General features: G+C 41.6%; 1 protein-coding gene across 1 annotated transcript in view; it reads right to left on the bottom strand.

Annotated features, from left to right (window-relative positions):
- The window catches only part of LOC128704703 (uncharacterized), a 136,214-nt gene that overhangs the window by 63,978 nt on the left and 51,024 nt on the right, over window positions 1-21,212 (bottom strand). Inside the window, exon 3 of the mRNA XM_070095058.1 lies at window positions 7,291-7,441. Within this exon, the coding sequence (XP_069951159.1) occupies window positions 7,291-7,441 (151 nt within the window). The remainder of the gene's footprint in view (window positions 1-7,290; window positions 7,442-21,212) is intronic.

The raw sequence follows: 21,212 nt of genomic DNA on the forward strand, positions 1-21,212 counted from the left end.
CCACCATCACTGTTCTAACCTCCACAACCACCATCACTGTTCTAACCTCCACAACCACCATCACTGTTCTAACCTCCACAACCACCATCACTGTTCTAACATCCACATCCACCATCACTGCTCTAACCGCCACAACCACCATCACTGTTCTAACCACCACAATTATCATCACTTCTCTGACCACCACAACAACCAACAATGTCCTGACTACCACAACCATCATCAGTGTTCTGACCACAACAATCATCATCACAGTTCTGACCACCACAGCCACTATTACTGTTCAGACCACCACTACCACATCACTGTTCTGACCACCACAACCACCATTAAAGTTCTGACCACCACTGTCACCATCACTGTTCTGGCCACCACAGCCACCATTACTTTTCTGGCCACCACAGCCACCATTACTTTTCTGACCACCACTACCACCTTCACTGTTCTGACCACCACAACCACCATTACTGTTCTGACCACCACTACCACCATCACTGTTTTGACCACCACAACCACCATTACTCTTCTGACCACCACTACCACCTTCACTGTTCTGGCCACCACAAACACTATTACTGTTCATACCATCACTACCACCATCACTGTTTTGATTACCACAACCACCATTACTGTTCTGACCACCACTATCACCATCACTGTTTTGACCACCATAAACACTATTAATGTTCTGAGCACCACTACCACCTTCACTGTTCTGACCAGCACAACCACCATTACTGTTCTGACCACCACTACCACAATCACTGTTTTGACCACCACAACCACCATTACTGTTCTGACCACCACTACCACAATCACTGTTTTAACCACCACAACCACCATTACTGTGCTGACCAACACAACTACCATAGATGTTCTGGCCACCATTACCACCTTCACTGTTCTGACCACCACTACCACCATTACTGTTCTGACCACTACCACCATCACTGTTCTGACCACAACTACCACCTTCACTGTTTTGACCACCACAACCACCATTACTGTTCTGACCACCACAACCACCATTATTATTCTGACCACCACTACCACCATCACTGTTTTGACCACCACAAACACTATTACTGTTCTGACCACCACTACCACGTTCCCTTTTCTGACCACCACAACCACCATTACTGTTCTGACCACAACTACCACCATCTCTGTTTTGACCACGACAACCACCATTACTGTTCTGACCACTACCACCATCACTGTTCTGACCACAACTATCACCATCACTGTTTTGACCACGACAACCACCATTACTGTTCTGACCACCACAACCACCTTTACTGTTCTGACCACCACTACCACCATCACTGTTCTGACCACAACTACCACCTTCACTGTTTTGACCACCACAACCACCATTACTGTTCTGACCACCACAACCACCATTACTATTCTGACCACCACTACCACCATCACTGTTTTGACCACCACAAACACTATTACTGTTCTGACCACCACTACCACGTTCCCTGTTCTGACCACCACAATCACCATTACTGTTCTGACCACAACTACCACCATCTCTGTTTTGACCACGACAACCACCATTACTGTTCTGACCACCACAACCACCATTACTGTTCTGACCACCACTACCACCATCAATGTTTTGACCGCCACAAACACTATTACTTTTCTGACCACCACTACAACCTTCACTGTTCTAACAACCACAACCACCATCACTGTTCTAACCACCACAACTAGAGTTACTGTTCTGACCACCACTACCACCATTACTGTTTTAACCACCACAACTAGAGTTACTGTTCTATCCACTACCACTGTTGTAACCACCATCAATACATCCATTATAATAAACATCACTGTTCTCACTACCACTACCACCATCATTCCTGCTCTTACTACCTAGAAAAACATCAATGTTTTAGCTACCACCACCAGCACCATCATAAGTACTCTAACCATTACCATTACCATCATCACTGCTTTAACGCTTACCATCAATCAGTGATCTCACCATCACCAGTGAAAATAACATAACGACAGTGAAGGACTCACTCTCCTGGTGGGTGTAGCTCCTGGATCCAACCATTAACACAAGTGTCATTCACACAAGTATCACTCACTATTGCGACCCCTGAATGGGTCACAATATATATAATGTATATTACCTGTTCATATAATTTTATATTGCTTATATTTGCGATATTAGCTAAACCGTACATATATTGCTTTATATTATTATTTGACTTAGTTATATTATTAGGTAGGATGTAACATTTATATATTATTCAGTGCTCTTAGTTCGTGAGTGTAGAGTAGCTGACGACCTTGTCTTACTACCGCTCCACTTATTTCGCTGTCGGCTTCTCTATGTTGCTGGGCAGCAGCAGTCCATGGAGAGTCACATGATCAGGGTGGGGTGTTCACACCTCACCTGGGTGAGAGATTGCCTTGCCTTCGCTAGCTGACTCTTGTCTGTTTGACGTTGCTTCCAACAAGACGTCTCTCTCCAGCTCTCCCTTGCTGGTCCTTGTTGGAAGATCGTTTCTGTCACTTTCTTGTTGTTAGGTAAGACACATATGCAACAGTTAGGTATCTTTATTTCGAAACGTTTCGCCTACACAGTAGGCTTCTTCAGTCGAGTACAGAAAAGTTGATAGCAGAAGATACTTCGCCTACACAGTAGGCGAAACGTTTCAAAATAAAGATACCTAACTGTTGCATATGTGTCTTACCTAACAACCTGTCGGTATTTTATACCATTTTAATGTTCACTTTCTTGTTGTTGGTTCTTTACAACACTATTCACAGAGCATAGTCTAGACTTGGTGATTTTCGACATTGTACTGAGGTTGTGTGTCTCATAGACACTCTGAGAAACTCAGGTCCTGAGCTTTAGCTTCTGATCTAATTTGTACTGGTATCTGTGTACTGTCACAGTCGGGGATTATCTAATGCTAAACTTAGATTCAGTAGTATGGGAGTTTTGTGACTTTTGTGGAGGATATGCAGATGGTCCCTACTTAGTGTAGTTATATTATCTCCTTGTTCCTGATTCTGTCAATGTTGCTTGTTATATTGCTGTTCGGCTTATCAGTCCTTTTATTGTTCAAGCAAGCTGTTCTGATTGCCAGGTTGGTCAAGAAGTTAGTTTATGTGAGGACTTTTAGTCAGTCACTGGTTAAGTCTAGTCGAGTCTTGAGACATAGCGAACTACTTAGAGCACTTACACACATACACACAAACTTACTTGTATATATATATGTATTATGTTATTAAATGTTATCAATGTACCAGACGGTACTTAAAAGCCATAAAGATGTGATATGTGCCTTCAGCACAATACTACTGTGCACGAGAGAAGTGCAGGAACTTGTATCCTATATTATATTCAATTGATTACTTTAATTTACTTTGATATTATACCCCTAGACGACTTTATTGTTATTAATAAACTTATTAAATTTTAATTTCTTTAGTTAGTAGCCTACCAGTTGTAACCCTGATATACTATTGAATCTTACTAAATTCTAATAGATAATTGGACCAGGATACTGACTACTTGTTACAAAAACCCAGTAACAGGCTGGATGCTAGAAGGGCAGTCCTTTCTAGTATTCACTGGAGATCTCTATGGTTATTAGATATCGCATTTTTTGTAACACTTACTTCAATATAATTCACACTGGTGGAACTCAATCCAGTGTCACTCACACCAGTCTAACTTACAACAGTGTCATTCACACCAGTCTAACTCACAACAGTGTCACTCACACCAGTCTAACTTATAACAGTGTCATTCACACCAGTCTAGCTCACAACAGTGTCACTCACACCAGTCTAACTTACAACAGTGTCATTCACACCAGTCTAGCTCACAACAGTGCCACTCACATCAGTCTAACTTATAACAGTGTCATTCACACCAGTCTAGCTCACAACAGTGCCACTCACACCAGTCTAACTTATAACAGTGTCATTCACACAAGTCTAAATTATAAGTGTCATTCACACCAGTCTAACTCACACCAGTGTCACTCACACCAGTCTAACTCAAACAGTGTCACTCATACCAGTCTAACTCACTACAGTGTCACTCACACCATTCTAACTCAAAACAGTGTCACTTACACCAGTCTAACTCACAACAGTGTCACTCACACCAGTCTAATTCACAACAGTGTCACTCGCACAAGTCTAACTCAAAACAGTGTCACTTACACCAGTCTAACTCACAACAGTGTCACTCATACCAGTCTAACTCACAACAGTGTCGCTCACACCAGTCTAAGTCACAACAGTGTCACTCATACCAGTCTAACTCACAACAGTGTCACTTACACCAGTCTAACTCAAAATAGTGTCACTCACATCAGTTTAACTCATAACAGTGTCACTCACACCAGTCTAACTCACAACAATGTCACTCACTCCGGTCTGACTCACAACAGTGTCATTCACACCAGTCTAACTCACAACAGTGTCACTCACAATAGTGTCACTCACACCAGTCTAACTCACAACGATGTCACTCACAAAAGTATCACTCACAACAATGTCACTCACAAAAGTATCACTCACACCAGTATAACTCACAGCAGTGTCACTCACACCAGTCTGACTCACAACAGTGTCACTCATACCAGTGTTACTCACAACAGTGTCACTCAGCCAAGTATCACTCACAACAGTTTAGCTCACAACAGTGTCATTAACAGCAGAGTCACTCAAACGATTGTCAATCAACAGTGTCACAACAGTGTCACTCACACCAGTGTCACGATCAACAATGCCACTCACACCAGTGTCACTCACACCAGTGTCACTCTCAACAATGTAACTCACACCAGTGTCACTCACAATAGTGTCACAACAGTGCAACTAACAGCAGTGTCACTCACAGCATTGTCACTCACACCAGTGTCACTCAACAGTGTCACGCACAACAGTGATACGTTCACCCGAGTCACTTTAAGCACTGTCACTCACTGCAGTGTTATTCTCACCAGTGTCACTCAAAAGTGTCACTCACAGACTCACTCAGAGCAGTGTAACAACAGTGTCACTCACATCAGTGTTACAGTAGTGTCAGTTACATCAGTGTTACTCACACCAATGTCACTCATCAGTGTCATTCTTTGCAGTGTCACTCACAAAAATGTCACTCACAATAGTGTCATTCACAGCAGTGTCACTCACAGCAGTGTCAAAACAGTGTCAGTCACAGCAGTGTCATTCACAGCAGTGTCACTCACAGCAGTGTCAAAACAGTGTCACTCACAAAAGTGTCACTTACACCAGTGTCACTCACATCAGTTGCACTCACACAGGAGTAACTCACAACAGTGTAACTCACAGCAGTGTCACTTACAACACTGTAACTCTCAGCAGTGTCACTTACAGCAGAGTTACTCATACAACTGTCACTCAACAGTGTCATTTAAAGCAGTGTCACAACAGTGCCACTCACAGCAGTGTCATAACAGTGTAACTAACAGCAGTGTCACTCACAGCAGTGTCACTCACAGCAGTCACTCACACCAGTGTCACTCAACAGTGTCAACCACAACAGTGAAACTCACACCCGAGACACTTTAAACACTGTCACTCACTGCAGTGTTACTCACACCAGTGTCACTCAAAAGTGTCATTCACAGACTCACTCAGAGCAGTGTCACAACAGAGTCACTCAGCAGTGTCACAATAGTGCCACTTACACCAGTGTTACTCACACCAGTGTCACTCACCAGTGTCACTCTCTTCAGTGTCACACAAAAATGTCACTCACAACAGTGTAATTAACAGCACTGTCACTCACAACAGTGGCATTCACAGCAGTGTCACTCACAGCAGTATCAAAACAGTGTCACTCAAAACAAATTCACTCACATCAGTGTAACTCACACAAGTATAACTACAACCAGTGTCACTCACTGCAGGGTCACTCACACAAATGTTACTCACACCAGTGTAACTCACAACAGTGTAACTCAAAACAGTGTCACTCACACCAGTGTAACTACCATCAATGTTACTCACAACAGTGTCAATCATAGAGGTGTCATTAAAGCACTGTCACTCACACCAGTGTCACTCTCACCAGTATCACTCACAGCAGTCACTCACAACAGTGTCACTGATAATATTGTCACTCACAGCAGTGTAACTCAAATCTGTGTCACAACAGTATCACTAACGCCAGTGTCACAACAGTGCTACTCACAAGTCACTCACTCCAGTGTCACTCACAACAATGTCAATCACAAGAGTGTCACTCACAAGAGTGTCACTCACAACAGTGTTTCTTACAATAGTATCACTCTGAACAGTGCCACTCACAGCATTGTCACTCACATCAGTATCACTCAACAGTGTCACTCACTACAGCGTAGCTCACAACAGTGTCGCTCACAGCAGTGTCAGTCACACCAGTGTTACTCAGCAGTGTCACTCACAACTGTGTCACTCATGACTATGTTACTCACAACAATGTCACTCACAGCAGTGTAACTGAGATCAGTGTTACTTACAATAGTGTCTCTCACTCCCGTTTCTCCCAAAGCAGTGTCACTCACAACAGTGTCACTCACACCTGTGTTATTCACAACATTGTCACTCACGCAAGTGTCACTCAGCTTTGTCACTCACAACAGTGTCACTCTCAATGTCATTCTGAACTGTGTCACTCACAACAGTGTCACTCACAACAATGTCACTCACACCAGTGTAACTCACAACAGTGTCACTCACTCCAATGTCACTCAAAACAGTGTCACTCACACCAGTGTAACTCACAACAGTGTTACTCACAGTAATGTCACACCAGTGTCACTCACAGTCGTTTATCACAGAGCAGTGTCACTCACAGCAGTGTCACTCTCAACAGGGTCACTCTCAACAGTGTCACTCTCAACAGTGTCGCTCTCAATAGTGTCACTCACAACAGTGTCATTCTCAACAGTGTCACTCTCAGCAGTGTCATTTTCAACAGTGTCGCTCTCAACAGTGTCACTCACAACAGTGTCACCCACAAAAGTGCCACTCACAACAGTAACACTCACACCTATGTCATTCACAACATTGCCACATTCCATCATTGTCACAACATTGTCCCTCACAACAGTGTCACAACAGTGTCACTCACACCTATATCACTCACAACAGTGTTGCTCACAACAGTGTCACTCACAAGTGTCACTCACAAAAGTGTCACTCACAAAAGTGTCACTCACAAAAGTGTCACAACACTCAACACAAGGTACACTAACATTGTTAGGTTCACAAGAACAACAATGCTGGACTCACCCTTCTGGTGGTTGTAGCTCCTGGATCACGTCACAGGCATGACTTATTTTAGCGTCAATAACATCGGTCAGCTCTATGTCCACCATCCACAGAGTGCTGGGAAGTGACGTCAACGCTGCTGCTGACACTGCTGCTGCTGACACTCTCACCTCTGTAGTAATACACAATACTGTCACCCTCACTCCAACACCATGAACATCACTACTGTAGTGATACATCATACTGTCACCATCACCACCATCTTTATCATCACAACACCATGAACATCACTACTGTAGTGATACACCATACTGTCACTATCACCACCATCTTTATCATCACAACACCATGAACATCACTACTGTAGTGATACACCATACTGTCACTATCACCACCATCTTTATCATCACAACACCATGAACATCACTACTGTAGTGATACACCATACTGTCACTATCACCACCATCTTTATCATCACAACACCATGAACATCACTACTGTAGTGATACACCATACTGTCACTATCACCACCATCTTTATCATCACAACACCATGAACATCACTACTGTAGTGATACACCATACTGTCACCATCACCACCATCTTTATCATCACAACACCATGAACATCACTACTGTAGTGATACATCATACTGTCACTATCACCACCATCTTTATCATCACAACACCATGAACATCACTACTGTAGTGATACACCATACTGTCACCATCACCACCATCTTTATCATCACAACACCATGAACATCACTACTGTAGTGATACATCATACTGTCACTATCACCACCATCTTTATCATCACAACACCATGAACATCACTACTGTAGTGATACACCATACTGTCACCATCACCACCATCTTTATCATCACAACACCATGAACATCACTACTGTAGTGATACATCATACTGTCACTATCACCACCATCTTTATCATCACAACACCATGAACATCACTACTGTAGTGATACACCATACTGTCACAATCACCACCATCTTTATCATCACAACAACACCATGAACATCATTACTACTGTAGTGATACACCATACTATTGCCACCACCATTTTTATTATCATAACACAATAAATATCACACTTATTCCCTAAACATCACACCAACATAATGAGCATCTCACCAACATCATGAGCTTCACACTAACATAATGAACATCACACTAACATCATGAGCTTCATAAACATCATGAGCTTCACACTAACATAATGAACATCACATTAACATTGAGAACATGACATCAATGTCATGAACATCACACAAACATCATGAACATCACACTATCATAATGAACATGATATTATCATTAGGAACATCACATCACCATCAAGAAAATCACAGCAACATCATGAACATCACACCAACATAACACCAACATCATGTGTTGAGGATAATGCTACAAGCTAATCCAAAGATTAAATAGTGGACTGAATGAGCGACTTAGCTTGACAGACAACTATTCGCCTACACAGCCATGCAAGCAATGTCTTGAGAAGCTGTCGTATGCACTTCTCAATGGACTGGAAAGGAAATATTACACGAGACATATTACCCCTAGGGGATGTTATGTCAGTATTTTTCATTATTGAATACTGACTGGATCCCTTGAATCCTATACTCATGTGTGTCGGCTCGATGGCCCTTGTATCACCGGGGTATATGGCAATCTGTTAAGCGTACGTACTTCTCAACTGCACAGTTAATGGAATCATCACACGCTAAATAGACTTACCTGGGTTTGTGTATCGTACCCATAGTTTTACCTGGTTATCTGATATCTTTATTGAAGAATAGTGTCTTTGAAGAATGTCACACTACACTCTGTTGGGTCGCAAGACTCGTTGTTACACTGTTCATCAAGATTTGTTCACAATAATGTCACTAAAGCAGCTGATCACATTTCTCTGTAAGTGTTTTAATGTGTTCTTTGAGACACTTAAACACAAAACTCGCATGGAACAGTGTTCTTTGTTTGTTATCCCGGCGTCAATGTGCCCCTCAGTAGGGTTAAAAGCAATCTGACATCACAGCCTCCTACGCTGCCACAATGCCCCCAGCACATAAAGGAAAAGATGACCTAGTACATTTTGCTTCCTTGCCAAACTTCCATTAGGAACCAAAGCAGAATGCTTGATTCTTGCTGTCTTAAGCAAAGACAACAATGTACACTATCTTTACCATGGTAATAAAGTGGGAGCAGGATTTTCTTTAATTGTCCTGACAGGGTAAGAGATGGACTGTCTCTTATTAAGCTAAACAATTTACATCGGACTCGCAAGGAGAGGCGGCCGCTTGACCACGTCACATACTCATATTGCATCTGGGATCAATTACTTACTGTAGCAGTAAACAAGATGCTTGCCCCTTCTGTTTTGGTTAAAATTATTGGTCTAGTGTAATCTACACCTGTCACCTCAAATGGAGTGACATGACAAACTCTTTCAGAGGGACATGGAGGTGGACCTGGATACTGACATACTCGCATATCGTAGTGACGACAAGTAATACAGTCCTTTATTTGTTTTTTCACACTTTGTCGACCTTGAGGTATCCACTAGGATTGTCGTATATGACAAAGTGTGTCAGCTACCCCACCATGTAACACGTTACTGTGGGCGTTTTGCTCAATCAGTTTTGTTAGCCAATGATTCTTGGGGATCAATATTGGATGTATGGCTTCTTTAGGTAGTGAAGAATTATGAATTCTTCCTCGACATCTTATAATCTTTTCTGAGTCGAGATAAAGTCCTAAAGAATTAATCATAACAGGTTTCTTTGGGGATTTATCTTGTGTTTCCAGAAATTTATATTCTGTAGAGAAAACATCTTTCTGTATTAGTTTCACCCAGTATTTAATGGGTTCAAGACATTCATAATCAGGTTTTATTCCTTTAATGAATTTAAAGACAAGAGCTGTAACTCTTAAGAGTTTACCCAAAGATAAGTATTTAGATCCATCAATGGCTATTTCTGTTGTGTCTGCAGTATTTACACAACTTATTTCTGCTGTGTTCAAGCAGACTGTTTCTTCTGGCATAATGTGAGCTTTTTGCTGAGGCCAGTTATTTTCATCAGAGAGCCAGATCGGTCAGTGGAGCCATAATTTATTATACACAAATTTCTTGAGTGGGACACCACGTGACAACATGTCAGCTGGATTCTCTTGGGTAGAGACGTGGAGAAACAGATAATCTCTCTGCATCTCTTTTATTTCTGCTACTCTGTTCTGTACATAGACCAACTTACTCTTATTATTTCTTAACCACTGGAGAACTGCTTCAACATCATGAACTTAACACCAACATCATGAACTTAACACCAACATCATGAACTTAACACCAACATCATGAACTTAACACCAACATCATGAACTTAACACCAACATCATGAACTTAACACCAACATCATGAACTTAACACCAACATCATGAACTTAACACCAACATCATGAACTTAACACCAATATCATGAACTTAACACCAACATCATGAACTTAACACCAACATCATGAACTTAACACCAACATCATGAACTTAACACCAACATCATGAACTTAACACCAACATCATGAACTTAACACCAACATCATGAACTTAACACCAACATCATCAACTTAACACCAACATCATCAACTTAACACCAACATCATGAACTTAACACCAACATCATGAACTTAACACCAACATCATGAACTTAACACCAACATCATCAACTTAACACCAACCTCATCAACTTAACACCAACATCATCAACTTAACACCAACATCATCAACTTAACACCAACATCATCAACTTAACACCAACATCATCAACTTAACACCAACATCATGAACTTAACACCAATATCATGAACTTAACACCAACATCATGAACTTAACACCAACATCATGAACTTAACACCAACATCATGAACTTAACACCAACATCATGAACTTAACACCAACATCATGAACTTAACACCAACATCATGAACTTAACACCAACATCATGAACTTAACACCAACATCATGAACTTAACACCAACATCATGAACTTAACACCAACATCATGAACTTAACACCAACATCATGAACTTAACACCAACATCATGAACTTAACACCAATATCATGAACTTAACACCAACATCATGAACTTAACACCAACATCATGAACTTAACACCAACATCATGAACTTAACACCAACATCATGAACTTAACACCAACATCATGAACTTAACACCAACATCATGAACTTAACACCAACATCATCAACTTAACACCAACATCATCAACTTAACACCAACATCATGAACTTAACACCAACATCATGAACTTAACACCAACATCATGAACTTAACACCAACATCATCAACTTAACACCAACCTCATCAACTTAACACCAACATCATCAACTTAACACCAACATCATCAACTTAACACCAACATCATCAACTTAACACCAACATCATCAACTTAACACCAACATCATGAACTTAACACCAACATCATGAACTTAACACCAACATCATGAACTTAACACCAACATCATGAACTTAACACCAACATCATCAACTTAACACCAACATCATCAACTTAACACCAACATCATGAACTTAACACCAACATCATGAACTTAACACCAACATCATGAACTTAACACCAACATCATCAACTTAACACCAACATCATCAACTTAACACCAACATCATCAACTTAACACCAACATCATCAACTTAACACCAACATCATCAACTTGACACCAACATCATCAACTTAACACCAACATCATCAACTTAACACCAACATCATCAACTTAACACCAACATCATCAACTTAACACCAACATCATGAACTTAACACCAACATCATGAACTTAACACCAACATCATGAACTTAACACCAACATCATGAACTTAACACCAACATCATCAACTTAACACCAACATCATCAACTTAACACCAACATCATCAACTTAACACCAACATCATCAACTTAACACCAACATCATGAACTTAACACCAACATCATCAACTTAACACCAACATCATCAACTTAACACCAACATCATCAACACCAACATCATAACTTAACACAACATCATGAACTTAACACCAACATCATGAACAACACCAACATCATCAACTTAACACCAACATCATCAACTTAACACCAACATCATCAACTTAACACCAACATCATGAACTTAACACCAACATCATGAACTTAACACCAACTCATAACTTAACACCAACATCATGAACTTAACACCAACATCATCAACTTAACACCAACATCATCAACTTAACACCAACATCATCAACTTAACACCAACATCATCAACTTAACACCAACATCATCAACTTAACACCAACATCATCAACTTAACACCAACATCATCAACTTAACACCAACATCATCAACTTAACACCAACATCATCAACTTAACACCAACATCATCAACTTAACACCAACATCATCAACTTAACACCAACATCATCAACTTAACACCAACATCATCAACTTAACACCAACATCATCAACTTAACACCAACATCATCAACTTAACACCAACATCATCAACTTAACACCAACATCATCAACTTAACACCAACATCATCAACTTAACACCAACATCATGAACTTAACACCAACATCATCAACTTAACACCAACATCATCAACTTAACACCAACATCATCAACTTAACACCAACATCATCAACTTAACACCAACATCATCAACTTAACACCAACATCATCAACTTAACACCAACATCATCAACTTAACACCAACATCATCAACTTAACACCAACATCATCAACTTAACACCAACATCATCAACTTAACACCAACATCATCAACTTAACACCAACATCATCAACTTAACACCAACATCATCAACTTAACACCAACATCATCAACTTAACACCAACATCATCAACTTAACACCAACATCATCAACTTAACACCAACATCATCAACTTAACACCAACATCATCAACCTAACACCAACATCATCAACCTAACACCAACATCATCAACTTAACACCAACATCATCAACTTAACACCAACATCATCAACTTAACACCAACATCATCAACTTAACACCAACATCATCAACTTAACACCAACATCATCAACTTAACACCAACATCAACTTAACACCAACATCATCAACTTAACACCAACATCAACTTAACATCAGCATCATGAACTTAACACCAACATCATCAACTTAACACCAACATCAACTTAACATCAGCATCATGAACTTAACACCAACATCATCAACTTAACATCAGCATCATGAACTTAACACCAACATCATCAACTTAACATCAGCATCATGAACTTAACACCAACATCATCAACTTAACATCAGCATCATGAACGTCACAACATCATCCTGAACTAATAAAACAATGTCATGAACATCACACTAATAACATCACTGTTACAACTTCACCATGACCGTCATACTAACATCATCAGTATTACAACATCAACATGACCGTCATACTAACATCATCAATATTACAACATCAACATAACCGTCATACTAACATCATCAGTATTACAACATCAACATGACCGTCATACTAACATCATCAATATTACAACATCAACATAACCGTCATACTAACATCATCAGTATTACAACATCAACATGACCGTCATACTAACATCATCAATATTACAACATAATAAACAGTCCGCAAGTGTCAATGTTGGGCTCGTTGTTGTTCACAATTTACATAAACGACATAGATGAGGGAATAAATAGCGACATAAGCAAATTTGCTGAAGACATCAAAATAGGCCGTCCAGTTCATTCTAATGAGGGCACTAGAGCACTCCAGGATGATTTGAATAGACTGATGCAATGGTCGGAGAAGTGGCAGATGCAGTTTAATATAGACAAATGCAAAGTTCTAAATGTTGGACAGTTAAATAACCATGCCACATATAAACTCAGTAATGTAGATATTATTACTACTGATTGCAAAAAGAATTTAGGAGTTCTGGGTAGCAGTAATCTATAGCCAAGACAACAGTGCGTTAGTGATCGCAATAAAGCTAACAGAATTCTTGGCTTCATATCTAGAAGTATAAATAATAGAAGTCCTCAGGTTGTTCTTCAACTCTATATATCCTTGGTTAGGCCTCATTTAGACTATGCTGCACAGTTCTGGTCACCGTATTACAGAATGGATATAAATGCACTGGAAAACGTAGACAGGAGAATGACAAAGTTGATCCCATGTATCAGAAATCTTCCCTATGAGGATAGACTGAGGGCCCTGAATCTGCACTTTCTCGAAAGGCGTAGAATTAGGGGGAATATGATCGAGGGGGTAAAGGAGGTTTTGTGTGCGAGGGGCTTGGACTTCCAGCAGGCATGCGTGAGCGTGTTTGATAGGAGTGAATGGAGACAAATGGTTTTTAATACTTGACGTGCTGTTGGAGTGTGAGCAAAGTAACATTTATGAAGGGGTTCAGGGAAACCGGCAGGCCGGACTTGAGTCCTGGAGATGGGAAGTACAGTGCCTGCACTCTGAAGGAGGGGTGTTAATGTTGCAGTTTAAAAACTGTAGTGTAAAGCACCCTTCTGGCAAGACAGTGATGGAGTGAATGATGGTGAAAGTTTTTCTTTTTCGGGCCACCCTGCCTTGGTGGGAATCGGCCAGTGTGATAATAAAAAAAAATGATCGAGGTGTATAAATAGAAAACAGGAATAAGTAAAGGAGATTTAAATAGCGTGCTGAAAATTTCCAGCCAAGACAGGGCTCGCAGCAAAGGTTTCAAGTTGGAAAAATTCAGATTCAGGGAGGATATAGGAAAGCACTGGTTTAGTAATAGAGTTGTGTGGAAAAAGACACTTATGTACAGTTCAGGACATTTATTAAAGGAAACGTTTCGCCACGAGTGGCTTCTTCAGTCCTAATACAGAGAAAACTACGAAAATATATACGAATATAGTGGCAGGAGTCAGGTGAAGTGACGCATGGGTAGAGGTAGTAGTAGTGGTAGTAGTAGTAGTAGTGGAACAAAGGAGGTGAGACGGATGGCTAGAGAGGGACCTGCTGACATTATGTAACAGCAGTTCCGAGGATGGGTAATATCCTGTTGATTAGTAATTTTGAAATACTATAACTACCGGATTTTTGCTTTATAGTGTTACTGACAGTGATTAGTGCAGCTTCAATGCATTTTCTCCGTCTTAAGTAGTCTTCTTTAATCTCTAGTTTAGCTTCATTGAATTTCATGAGGTGTCCAACATCGTCCCTATGTTGAACACATGCGTTTTTGTGGTCATCATTTCTGCAAGCATTTTTGTGTTCTGCGATCCTAATGTCCAGAGTTCTGGCTGTTTCCCCTACATATACTTTGTCACACCCCCCACATGGTATAGTGCAGATTCCTGCACTTGTGCCAGAATCATGCTTGGGTTTTTGTATCAGGTTCCTAATAGTAGTTGAAGAGCTGGTAGATATTTTAGCCAGTTTTCTGTCAAACATTTTTGAAACATTAGTGGCAACATTGCTGACCGCTAAAACGATGTAACTTGGAGACTTTTCTACAACCTGACTGGTGTTGGTCTAGCTGAGGATACATGTCGCACGTTTCCTGCAGTCACGTATGAAGTGTAGGGTAAAGTGTAGTGAACTAAAGGAGTTGGTGATGTATGTGCATTCTTCTTCGAGGAACTGCGGACTGGAAATTATTTAGGCTCTCAGAAAGAAGCCAATAACTACCCCTCTTTTAGTTCTGGTGTCATAGTGAGAGAAGAAATGTAGAAGATCGTTCTTGTAAGAAGGTTTCCGGTAGACTTTAAAAGAAAGTCTGTTTTCCCCTGTGCGTAGGAGAACGTCGAGAAAAGGTAATTGGTTGTCCTTCTCCTCCTCCTCTAGTGTAAATTTAATAGTAGGTTCCAGAGTATTGATGGTGTTGAGGATGCCACGTACGTCTAGATTTTTGGGTACAATGACCAAAATATCATCAACGTACCGCATCCATGTAACTGAACCAGGGATGTTACTGAGGATCCGTCTGGATTCCAGGTCCTCCATATATAAATTGGCAAGAACTGCACTAAGCGGGGATCCCATGGCTAGCCCGAAGAGTTGTTTATACTTCTTGTCCTTAAACCTAAAACAGTTATAACGAACACAAAGTTCGACAAGGCTCACAAAATCTTGGCGGGGTACAGGTAACTCTGTATCATCGTTAATCACCCTCTGAAGAAGATCAATGGCTTGATCAACTGGGACATTGTTGAATAAGGCAGTGACGTCAAAACTTGCAAGCTTCTTATCACTCATGTCGAGATCCCTGATATAGAATTTCCAGTCCGCAGTTCCTCGAAGAATGCACATACATCACCAACTCCTTTAGTTCACTACACTTTACCCTACACTTCATACGTGACTGCAGGAAACGTGCGACATGTATCCTCAGCTAGACCAATACCAGTCAGGTTGTAGAAAAGTCTCCAAGTTACATCGTTTTAGCGGTCAGCAATGTTGCCACTAATGTTTCAAAAATGTTTGACAGAAAACTGGCTAAAATATCTACCAGCTCTTCTACTACTATTAGGAACCTGATACAAAAACCCAAGCATGATTCTGGCACAAGTGCAGGAATTTACACTATACCATGTGGGGGGTGTGACAAAGTATATGTAGGGGAAACAGCCAGATCTCTAGACTAATATTAGGATCGCAGAACACAAAAATGCTTGCAAAAATGATGACCGCAAAAATGCGTGTGTTCAACATAGGGACGATGTTGGACACCTCATAAAATTCAATGAAGCTAAACTAGAGATTAAAGAAGACGACTTAAGACGGGGAAAATGCATTGAAGCTGCACTAATCACTGCCAGTAACACTATAAAGCAAAAACCCGGTAGTTACAGTATTTCAAAATAACTAATCAGCAGGATATTACCCATCCTCGGAACTGCAGTTACATAATGTCAGCAGGTCCCTCTCTAGCCATCCATCTCACCTCCTTTGTTCCACTACTACTACTACTACTACCACTACCCATGCGTCACTTCACCTGACTCCTGCCACTATATATATGCGTTTTCTTAGTTTTCTCTGTATCAATCACGGTGCTGCATTCCTCGTTTGTGACTTAGCTGGAGTGGTGACGTGTGCTTACCTGACACATCACTCACACATCGACGATCTCGCCTCTCTCGAATTACCCCGTGTTGGGAGAGACTTCGCATAGAGTAGTGCTTGCTGGACCTTCGTCTTCCTCTCCACCATCAGGATTGGTGCGTCGGTGGATGCCTACCACGCCATACAGCCAGTCTCACCGCCACTCAGGATATACAGTGCTCCATCAAGCTACAGTTCACCTCCTTAGTGTCCTGCACCAGGCAAGTACGTGCGTTTACTTACACGTACTTGCCTAGCTGAGTACTCTCACTTTTTGGCCGATTGTCACCGCCAATTTCATCTTTTGGTAATTAGACGATGCCTTCGTTGCCTTCCACCTCCCACCCCTTCTTCCACTCTCCCCCAACCGCCCACACCTGCCTCTGCTTCTTCTAAATCCAATTCCTTCTCGCTAAACCTCAAATTCTCTAATTCTGATGCCACTATCTGTCCTGAAAATTTATTATATCAGATCACTGGTGCACCTCAACTTAAAGTCTTCAAAACCAACTCAGGCTTCAAACTCCTTCTTGACAAACATTCCTACGAAGCGTACACCTCAAGCGATACCAGACAAAAACTTCTCAACCATTATTTGGACTCCTGAGCACCGTACCAAAAGCACAGTCATTGCTAAACACGTAGACTACTCTCTCCTGACAGCCTATGACACAGACAAAGAAGACTTAATAAAGAATATTAGTACTAAGAACAGTCTCTGTTGACGACATTTACAGACCCGAAAACTCTACCATTCTCAAAATACGCTGTTCTACTCCTGCTGACGCCTCTACACTCTTCAGTCAAGGAATCTTTGCCAAGACCATCCGCATTCCTCCAAACACTCTCTTCACTCCGAACTTCCACCCAATCACACAATGTCTTAAATGCTACAAATTCGGCCACGACAAAAACACATGCACATCTACACAAGTCTGCTCCAGATGTTCAGCAACTGGCCACTTCTGGAATACCTGCAACCTCCCCCTTAAATGTTCTAACTGCGGCGGGTCACACAAATTCCTGCCCTTCTAGAAAGCACATTCTCTCCTCCCTCAGAGCAAGCCAACCTCCCTCCCTCCCCAACCCCTTCCTGCACCTCCCTCCCCTTCCGTACCTCCCTCCCCTACCCCCAATGCCTGGGCCTCCCCACGCACTTGGTCTACCTCTTCTACTCTACACACATCAAACACCAACACACAGACTACAAGCACTTCTCTTTCTACACCTACACCCACACTAGACTAAAAAACTAACTGTCAACTCGCCACTGCTGCCCACTCTGCGATGGTAATCTCTCAAGCTTACCAATCAGACTACTCACATGTCCTTAACCTAATCTTGTCTGCTAACAATCTTCCCTCTTTAATTATCCCTCCTTCCTGTTTCTCTTCTAAGCCTCCTACAACCTCTCCCTCCTCCCTCTCTCCCACCCCCCACTTCCTACTCCCACCAGCTCTCCTCCTCCCCTACCCCTCTTCACTACTTCTACACCTCCCACCAACACCCCTACTGCTGCTACTACGACCACCCCTCCCCCCACTTCCTTACCCACTTCCTCATCCCCTTCCAAAGCTTCCACTTCCTCATCCCTTACAATAGCTTCCCCTTCCTTATCCCTTACCATAGCATCCTCTTCCTCATCCCCTACCAAAGCTTCCACTTCCTCTGCATCCACCTTCGCCCACTCCTCCACCACAACAAAAACTTCATCCAGGTCCAACTCCACCTCCTCCAGACAAAATCCACTCAATCCTAAACCTGCCCCAACTTCTGACAGACAGACCAAAGAACATAAAAACAGATCCATCTCTTCTTCCCCTTCCAGGAAATGGGTCCGTAGCACCTACAAACACACATCCACTGATGGCACCACTATCACGGGCTTTAATCCAAACTCCTCCCCCGACATTAACTTTGCTATGACGAAACCATTAAATGATGTTTAAAGTCATTCAGTTCAACGTACGTTCTTACTATACAATTAGACACCTACTGGCCGAGCTCCTTGAAGCAGAGAGACCAGATATTGTTTTGCTAAACAGTACCTGCCTCAAAGCCCCTCAACGTATCCCCCATTATGGTTATACTGCGCTACAGTCCTCTATGATCCCCACGATGGGGTTGCCATCCTTGTCAAATCCAACATAAAACACGAATTTGTCCCAATTCCTTTTATTCACCAACACTGTCTTGCAGTCAGAATACACACCCACTTTGGTCCCTTTATCTTTTTCACCACCTATGCTCGCCCAAACACTATTCTCAACATACCCGATCTTTCCTTAGTCTTCAACTACACCAACACACCAACATACCTACTAGCTGACATGAATGCCAAACACACCGCCTTTTATAACACCAGTGACAACCAACTTGGTCATCACCAATTACTCAACTTCACATACCATAAACACCTAATTCATCTCGGCCCAGACTTCAATACCTTCTACAACCACACGGCCCAAGGCAAACCAGACATCATTCTGCCAAACCGAGCCAGCTCTCTATTTAAACACTACCTCTCACCTGGCCCTATTACAGACTCTGATCACATCCCAGTCATCTTGCACATCTCCTCCAACCCTATCCTCATTCCAACCACACCTTCCTTCTACAAGAACGCTGACTGGGATGCTTTCAAACAACACATAGTCAATATTAACTTCACCTATGACTACAACAACAAACCTATCTCTGACATCGATACTCAACTTGATCTCATCCAGGACACCATTACAAAAGCAACCAACATCGCAATACCAAAGAAAACTCACACCACTCGTTATTCCTTCAAACCGTCACTCAGAACAAGAAGACTAATTATCTGCTACCACAACCGCTTCCTCTACAACACACATAAATTTAATCAAGACCGATTAGATCTCACTTACCTTAGAAACAACATTTTACACAGCCTAGACCAAGACCACAACAATCACTGGTCACAACTAATACAACAAGCAGACAAACAGCGTATTAAAAACACTAAAGCCTTCTGGAACTTTATCAGAAAAATCATATGCACAACTCACACCAGCAAATTCAAACACATCACCCACAACAACACACACATCTCAGAACCGCAGGCTGCTACCAATATCTTCAAACACATCTGGGAGAACATCTTCCACCCTCACCCTCCTCACCCTAACGTTATTCAACACATTCAGAACTTAGAACACTGGAACACTGCACACACACAAGAAACAACACCAGATAGCCACATACATCAAGACTCTCTTACCTCCTCCCAAGAACTCGCCACTCCTTTCACCAACACAGACATTAAAACTCTCCTCAGACACCTTCCTCCCAAGGCTCCTGGTGCCTCTGGCCTAAACCATATTATCCTAAAACATATTCCTGACTCTATCATTACTGCCTACACAAACCTCCTCCATGCCTCCCTTGCCTCTGGATACTTCCCTTCCCTCTTCAAAGCTGCTACTGCTATCCTCCTTCCTAAACCCAATAAAGACCACTCTGACCCTAGAAACTATCGCCCTATCAGCCTCCTCGAAACTTTAGGAAAACTCTTTGAAAAACTCATTAATCATCGCCTTCACAGATACCTGGAACACAATTCTCTACTTTCTGATGGCCAGTTTGGCTTCAGAACACACAGATCCACACAGGATGCCATTAACATCATTCTCAACTACATCCACATAAACACAGAACAAAGAAACAGGACAGCGGGTTCTCTCTTGGAGAGATATCCTCAAGACCTTGTTAATATCCCCTTTATTAATACCTATC

This window comes from Cherax quadricarinatus, chromosome 48, assembly GCF_038502225.1.
Source record: "Cherax quadricarinatus isolate ZL_2023a chromosome 48, ASM3850222v1, whole genome shotgun sequence".
In the NCBI taxonomy this organism is placed as follows: domain Eukaryota; kingdom Metazoa; phylum Arthropoda; class Malacostraca; order Decapoda; family Parastacidae; genus Cherax; species Cherax quadricarinatus.